Consider the following 8192-nt stretch of genomic DNA (forward strand, 5'->3'; position numbering starts at 1 on the left):
TTTGGTTTGAAATTCAGACTAAGGCTTTACTAATTTTTCTCTCTTGTTCTCTTGTTTGCATGTGTTTCAGGTGTATGTCAAACATATCCACAAGGAGCAACTGCACCGATCTTGTTTCTTTGTCGAACACCGATCTAGCAAGAGTCGAGCGAGAAAACAGACGTCAAAGGCCTATTCAAGCCAACATGGGCGATCAAGGCAACAATGGCAACATGGCTGTCGAGGTTCAACAGCTTCGACAACAATTGGAGCAGCTGCAAAAGGCGCAGCAAGACAGGGAGCAGCCACAACCTGCTATTGGAGACAAGGACAGTCCGCACGCTTACTATCACAACAGGGCTGCGATTGCTCCTCCAACCATTCAGAGGCAAGACTTTGAGATCAAACCTCAGCTGATCTCATTGGTGAAGCAGCACCTCTTTCATGGGCTTCCTGCTGAGATTCCGATGGACCACATCGAGAATTTTGAGGAGATTTGCAGCACGACTGGATCAAATGGGATACCAGCCGATTTCTTGAAGTGCAAGCTTTTTCCATTCTCACTTGCGGACAAAGCTTTGCGCTGGCTGAAGTCATTACCACCTGGGTCATTGACTACATGGGAAGAGTGCAGATCAGCATTTTTGGACCATTTCTACACTAAGGCCAAAACTGCAGCTCTGAAGAACAAGATCTCGTCGTTTAAACAGGAACCTGGTGAGGCTTTCTGCGAAGCTTGGGAGAGGTACAAGGAGTACCGAAGAGAGTGCCCTCACCATGGGTTCTCTGATGAGCAGATTCTGTCAACCTTTTATGATGGTGTCAACTGGGATTACAGGAATGCCTTGAATGCAGCTAGCAATGGCGATTTCATGACTAAGTCCAAAGAAGCTGCTTATGAGTTGATTGAGAACTTAGCTGCAAGCTCCAGCAACAAATCCCAAGAGTATGACAGGTCTAGCAAACCAGTTCATAGTGTGGAGTTGAGCAAAATCGATGAGCTTACAGCAAAGGTGAATCTGCTGCTGAGGGAGAACCAGAGATCTGTGCATTTTGCTGATGAGGTCGGTGATGCACCTCTTGCTCAAGAGTTTGTAGATGCAGAGAATAATGATCAGATGGAGGTAAATTTCGTGAATGGACAAGGGTATGTGCAGAATCGCAGTTTCAACAACTTCAGAAGCCACCCGAATTTATCCTACAGAAGCAACAATGTTGAGAACCCTCAGGATCAGGTCTATCCGCAGCAAGGAGTGCAGAATCAGTCAGGATTTCAGAAGAACTTCTCCAGCAACTTCCAAGGAAAGCAGTTCATCACCAATCAGAATCGATTTCAAGGTGGAAATCAGCAGAAGTTGCCTTTCACAAGTCTACAGCCTTCTTCGAGTTCCTCAAATAACTCGCAGGATGAGCTGAAAAACTTGATGTAACAGCTGCTGGTTAATCAGCAAAAGTCTTCCATGGAGATTAATGCCAAAGTGGACACCATGTACAATGATTTGAATGGCAAGTATGAGGCTGTGTGGACTCATGTGAAGAAGCTGGATGTTCAGGTAGCTCAGACTGCAGAAGCTGTAAAGAGATCACCTGGAACTCTCCCTGGAAAAGGTGAAAATCCCAGGAATGAGTTTGTGAATGCTATTGAGCTTAAAAGTGGGAAGACTCTACATGCTGCACCAACAAGCTCTGTCTCAGAAAAGAGGAAGAAAAAGGACGTGGAGCACCTGCTCCAAGAAGAGGAACCAGCTCATGACGTAAAAAAGACGAAGGAGCACTCTTCCTCCATCGGAGCACCTGCTCCAAAATCTGGAGCACCTGCTCCAGACGTAGATTTGACGAGGGAGCACCCTGAGCCAACGAGGGAGCACCTGCTCCAGCCACCTGCCCCAGCAAACATTCCTGCAAGAGTTTACACGCCTAAGGTACCTTACCCAGTTCCACAAAAGAAGTCTCGCAAGGACTTAGAGGATGCAAAGTGCAGGGAGATGCTGAAGGATTTGACTGTAAAACTCCCTCTAGCTGATGCTGTTAAGATGATACCAGCCCTTAAAAGATACATGAAGGGGTTAGTGTCTGGGAAAGCTGTTGAGGAAGAGAGTGTCATGATGGTTTCGAAGGAGTGCAGTGCTGTGCTTCAGAAAAGAGAAGTGATCCAGGAAGGTTTGTTCTCTCGGTTAGGATTGGGAATGTATTGTTTGCAAGGTCTCTCTGCGATCTGGGTTCAAGTGTGAATCTGATGCCTTACTCTGTAGCCAAGCGATTGGGTTACACCAGATTCAAACCGACGAAAATCTCGCTGGTATTCGCTGATAGATCAACCAAATTCCCTGTTGGTATACTTGAGGATCTGCATGTTCAGATAGGTGATACACTCATTCCAGCAGATTTTGTGGTTCTGGAGCTTGATGAAGAACCCAAGGATCCTTTGATATTGGGTCGATCCTTCTTATGCACAGCTGGTGCAATCATAGATGTGAAAGAAGGAGTGATAGATCTCCAGCTGGGAGATATGGTGGTGCGATTTGAGATGAATAAACTCTTCAAGAAACCAATGCTGGACGGACAGACATTTGTCATAGATGATGGTTCAGGCATTGCTGAAGAGGTTGCTGAAGAGGTTTTGGCCATCGATCCTCTCGAAGTTGCACTCACCAAAGCTGAAGGAGAACATGGGTATTTGAGTGAAGAAGCTGATGGGTTTGCAAAAATGCTGAATGCAAGCACGAGAATGCAAAGGCAGGTTGATACGATTCGAGGAGATCAACTCTGAAGATAAGGCAACAGGCGAATTGAGATCGTGACTTGGAGGGACAGATGCGATGATATTGGTGTGATGAAGCGATGGTGGCGCGATGAGAGATCGATGGAGGGAGATGGTGGTGTGATGCGGCGGATCGATGGTTTGAGATGGTGGTGGATGGATTCGTCGATGGATCGTGAGAGGGATATGATGGTGATAGCAGAATCTCTTGTAAACAGATTAGTTTTAAGAGATTCGAATTTCAGAGTTTTTAGTTCTCAGAAATCGAAAAGAGAGAAGAACACGTTAAAAGTTTGATCAAAATTCTTCACTGAATATCACCTAGGCGATTTTCTCTTTTTTATAGACTAAGAGAGAAAATCGCAGCCCTAATAACAAAACAACATGGAGTTTGAAATAAAACAACAAGAAGTTTAATTTAAAAATAAAACAGCGAGGCGTCCCTTCTAAACCTAAGTGGTGCGCCTAAAACAACTAGTGCACAAGTCATTGTGACTTTGCACATTATTACCCATTAGTAACAACTTCTAAGTAACTCGACGTAGCAATGATTTCTGCCTCGTTAAAAACCTTGGAGAAGAACCTCCTTGCCTTCCAAAATCTTCACCAAGGAAAAGAGTACAGAACCATCACCTAAGTTACCTAGTCATTGTTACTGGGTTCCTCATTCTTCAAGATAGAGATGTTGAAGATGTGAGCTCCAGCCTCCTGGTGATCGCTGTCCTCTGTGGCAATGAGTGCGTGAGCCTCCTTAGCCATCTCTCTAGCTCTGGAACGAGTGATCCTGCCAGCTACCTCTGGTTCCTCCTCCTCTGAGCTGGTCACGATCATATCATCCTCTCCCTCTTGAAAAGGATTTGTCCTCAAATCTGAATCTGCAACATAAGGAAGCAAGTCAGAAACATTGAAAGCATCAGAAACGTCATACTTACCTTGAAGATCAATCTGATAGGCATTGTTGTTGATTCTTTTGATGACTGCGAATGGTCCATCAACTCTGGGCATTAGCTTGTTCTTTCGCTCAGCTGGAAATCGCTCCTTCCTCAGATGGATCCACACCAGATCTCCTTCTTCGAAAATCAGTTCCTTTCGTCCTTTGTTGGCATGCTTCTCATACTGCTTTGTCTTTTTCTCGATATTCTCCTTAGCCTTAGCATGAATTCTTCTGACCTGTTCAGCTTTCTCCTTGCCATTCAAACTGCATTTTCCACTTAAAGGCAAAGGGATCAAGTCTAGAGGTGATTGTGGATTAAACCCATATACAATTTCAAAAGGAGAAAAGAGAGTAGCAGAATGCTTAGCGTGATTGTAAGCAAACTCGACATGAGGCAGGCACTCTTCCCATGTCTTGAGGTTACTTTTCACCAAAGTCCTTAGAAGTGTGGACAACGTTCTATTCACCACCTCGGTCTGTCCATCGGTCTGAGGATGACACGTAGTTGAGAATGAGAGCTTTGTTCCCAGCTTAGCCCAAAGCGTTCGCCAAAAGTGTCCTAAGAACTTCGTGTCTCGATCTGAAACGATAACCTGTGGCATTCCATGCAGTCGTACTACTTCCCTGAAAAACAAGTTAGCTACATTCACAGCATCATCTGTCTTGTGGCTAGCGATGAAGTGAGCCATCTTGCTAAACCTGTCAACAACTACAAAAATAGAATCTCTACCATTTCTGGTGTGAGGTAAGCCAACTACAAAATCCATAGAGATATTAGTCCAAGGTTGAGAAGGAATAGGCAAAGGAGTATACAAACCGTGAGGCTGAACTTTACTCTTAGCCATCTTACATACGACACATCTAGAGCAGATTTTCTCAACGTCCTTCTTCATGTTCGGCCAGTAGAAGTGCTCTTGTAGCCCAAGAAGTGTCTTTGTGACACCGAAATGTTCAGCTAATCCACCTCCATGAGCTTCTCGTACCAGTAACTCTCGAATAGATCCTCGTGGTATGCACAATCGGTTACTGAAGAACAAGTATCCATCCTGTCTATAAAATTTCTCACAGGCAAACTTATGACATTTCGCATAGCTCTCAGAAAAGTCAGTGTCAGATTCATAAAGATCTATAATATGCTCAAATCCAATCAACTTTGATGTTAAAGTCGAAACAAGAGTGTACCTCCGGGATAATGCGTCTGCGACCACATTATCTTTACCTTTTTTGTACTTAACAATGTAGGGGAATGTCTCAATGAACTCCATCCATCGCCCATGTCTTTTGTTAAGTTTCTGCTGACCCTTGAGGTGCTTCAGAGACTCGTGATCGGTATGAATGACGAATTCCTTAGGCCATAAGTAATGCTGCCACGTCTGGAGAGCTCGAACCAATGCGTATAACTCCTTGTCATACGTGGGATAATTCAGCGTTGATCCTCCTAACTTTTCGCTGAAGTAAGCGACGGGCTTCTTATCCTGCATAAGAACTGCTCCAATACCTACACCAGAAGCATCGCATTCAATCTCAAAAGTCTTAGTAAAATCAGGAAGTACTAGTAAGGGCGAATTGATAAGCTTCTCTTTAAGGGCTGTAAAAGCCTGTTCTTGCGCCTCTCCCCACTTGAACCCCACGTCTTTCTTGATTACTTCGGTTAAAGGCGCGGCTATGGTGCTGAAATCACGAACAAAACGCCTGTAGAATCCTGCTAAGCCATGGAAACTTCGGACTTCTCCAATATTCTTGGGGGTTGGCCACTCCTTGATAGCTTTTATCTTCTCTTCATCTACTTTAACTCCTCCTGCACTTACTACAAAGCCTAAGAAAACAATCTCGTTAGTGCAGAATGAACATTTAGATAAATTAGCAAAGAGAGATTGAGAGCGAAGAACATCAAGAACCGATCTGATGTGATCTAGATGTTCTTCCAAACCTTTACTGTAGATGAGGATATCGTCGAAATAAACCACTACGAACACGCCAATGAATGGTCTCAGGGCATGGTTCATTAGTCTCATGAAGGTGCTGGGAGCATTGGTGAGGCCAAACGGCATAACTAGCCACTCGTAGAGTCCCTGCTTTGTCTTGAATGCCGTCTTCCACTCATCCCCTTCCTTCATTCTGATCTGATGATATCCACTCTTCAAGTCGATCTTAGAGAATATTGTCGACCCACAGAGCTCATCCAGCATATCATCTAGCCTTGGGATCGGATGCCGATACTTCACAGTGATGTTGTTGATAGCTCGGCAGTCTACTCACATCCTCCAGGAACCATCCTTCTTTGGCACCAACAGAACTGGAACCGCACATGGACTCAAGCTTTCTCGGATATGGCCTTTGCTCATCAGCTCCTCCACTTGCTTTTGCAGCTCCTTAGTCTCTACAGGGTTGGTTCGGTATGCTGGCCTGTTAGGTAAGGCTGATCCTGGTACCAAGTCAATCTGATGCTCTATCCCGCGAATTGGAGGTAGCCCTGGTGGAATTTCTACTGGAAAAACGTCCTTGTATTCCTGCAAAATCTCAAACATAGCACTAGGAAGCTCCTGTGAAGGGTTAGTACTAACAAGGGATTCCTTGTACACAAACATAAAAGTAGTCATTTCAGGATCAAAGAGTTTAGAAAATTCACTGTGGTTTATGTAGAGGCTGTTGGCGACTTTCTCCTTCTCCTTGAGCTTCATTTGAACTTGATCTTGATAAATCTCGGTAGGCGTGAGAGGTAGGAGGGTAAATTTGCGACCTTTGAACTCGAATGAGTGCTTGTTGGTGTAACCGTCGTGTATCACCCTACGATCTGATTGCCACGGTCTGCCTAGCAACACATGACTCGAACCCATGGGAATGACGTCACATAGAATCTCATCTTCATACTTCCCAATGGATAGAGAAACCATCACTTGCTGAGATACGGTCAAGGCTCCACTGTCATTCAACCACTGAAGCTTATACGGCCTTGGATGAGGAATAGTCTTGAGCTGGAGCTTCTTAACCATCTCTTCGCTTGCAGCATTAGTACAACTTCCTCCATCTATGATCAGGCTACAAACTTTTCCTTGAATGAAGCATCTCGTATGGAACAGGTTCTCTCGCTGACAAGTCTCTTCAGGTTGACTCTGAACACTCAAAGTCCTTCTGGCAACCAGCATCTCGCCCACAGCAGCAGCTTCTTCCTCTTCCTCTAATTCATATTCGGCCTCTGAATCCTCTTGAGGAACTATCTCTCCTCCCTCATGTAACAAGAAAACCTTCTTGTTTGGGCAATCTCGAGAGTAATGTCCCATTCCTTGACATTTGAAACACCTCACATTGCTGATAGAAGTGCCACCTCGAGGCTTGAACTCAGCTTTAGCTTCTTCTTTAACTCCAGTAGATGGCGGTTTGATGTCTCTGGAGTAAGCTGGCTTGCTGATCTCCTTAGGCTTAGGCACACTAGGCGTGAATGTGGACTTGAAATTTCGCCTCTTGACTTGAGATTCCACCAATTCAGCCTTATGCACCATGTCTTGTATATCTGCGAAATCCTGAAGTTCCACCTTGTCTTGAATTTCTCGGTTAAGTCCTCCAAGAAATCTCGACATTACCATCTCTTCGCCTTCTCGTAAATCTGCACGAATGAGCAAAGTTTCCAATTCTTGATAATAATCTCGAACAGACTTCGTACATTGGACAAGGCGCCTAAGTTTGTTGAGTATCTCGCGCTGATGATGGGCTGGAACGAACCGCTTCCTCATCTGTATAACAAGCTGATCCCAAGTAGTAATCGGAAGTTCCCTCAGGCGATTTCTGGTGACTCCCAACTGCTCCCACCATAGAAGCGCATACCCATGAAATTTTGAAACTGCAATCTTCACCTTGTTGAGCTCATAAGTTCCTTGGACCAGAAAATTAGACTCCATCTTCCTTTCCCAATCTAGATAAGCTTCGGGATCATTGGTTCCATGGAAAGGAGGATACTGGATTTTGATATGACGCAGCTGCTGACGTAGAGGATCATAATCTCGAGCATGTCCTCGGCCTCGATCTCGTCTCACAGTTTCTCTGCTATGATCAGAAGCTTCGTCTTCCTCATAGTATTCTGGATCTGATTCCAGGGTAACTCGATGCCCAGCAATATATTCCTCTCGGCGGTGCTGACGATCTACCCTTGGGCCATCTCGTTCTGCACCAGTAGGATTCCTCCTCGGATTAAACGTAGTCTCTCTGCCCCCAATCTGGCTTCGACTGGACTTAGCTTTAGTCCTGGCTTCGGAAGGTGTTGGGTGGCGTGGAAGTTTTCGGGAAGATCCTATGTGCCCTTTACCTTTTGCTAAGCGCATTGCTTCCGAAGGAGTTGGAGTTTGAGACGACTCTTCTCCACTTGCGCTGAGGTCTTTGAGCAGATCAGTCATCTTCGTCTCGAACTTGTCATTGAGTTGTTCGATTTGTTGTGTGAGCTGAGTTGCTATGGCCTGATTCGCTTCTTTAATTTGTTGAGACATTGTTCGGTTCAGAGCTTCCATCGCCTCAGCCGAAAGCTCC

General features: G+C 45.0%; 1 protein-coding gene and 1 non-coding gene across 2 annotated transcripts; one reads left to right on the plus strand and one right to left on the minus strand.

Moving 5' to 3' along the window:
• Nucleotides 1-656: 656 nt before the first annotated feature.
• Nucleotides 657-763, minus strand: LOC112089496. The gene has a single exon (XR_002901134.1). It is a non-coding gene; the product is annotated as a small nucleolar RNA R71 (small nucleolar RNA).
• A 676-nt stretch (nucleotides 764-1439) lies between these two features.
• Nucleotides 1440-2749, plus strand: LOC112089182. Its single transcript, XM_024160158.1, has 2 exons — nucleotides 1440-2139; nucleotides 2232-2749. The coding sequence occupies exons 1-2, from the start codon at nucleotides 1440-1442 to the stop codon at nucleotides 2747-2749; spliced, it is 1218 nt and encodes a 405-aa protein (XP_024015926.1).
• Nucleotides 2750-8192: the final 5443 nt, after the last annotated feature.

Source organism: Eutrema salsugineum, unplaced genomic scaffold, assembly GCF_000478725.1.
Source record: "Eutrema salsugineum unplaced genomic scaffold, Eutsalg1_0 scaffold_12, whole genome shotgun sequence".
NCBI classification, from domain to species: domain Eukaryota; kingdom Viridiplantae; phylum Streptophyta; class Magnoliopsida; order Brassicales; family Brassicaceae; genus Eutrema; species Eutrema salsugineum.

Excerpts from the sequence above, each read along its gene's own strand:
- LOC112089182 (XM_024160158.1), top strand. The coding sequence starts at position 1,440 with ATGGAGATTAATGCCAAAGTGGACACCATGTACAATGATTTGAATGGC. Across the intron at positions 2,140-2,231 it reads AAGAGAAGTGATCCAGGAAG|CCAAGCGATTGGGTTACACC; the intron begins GTTTGTTCTCTC and ends CTTACTCTGTAG.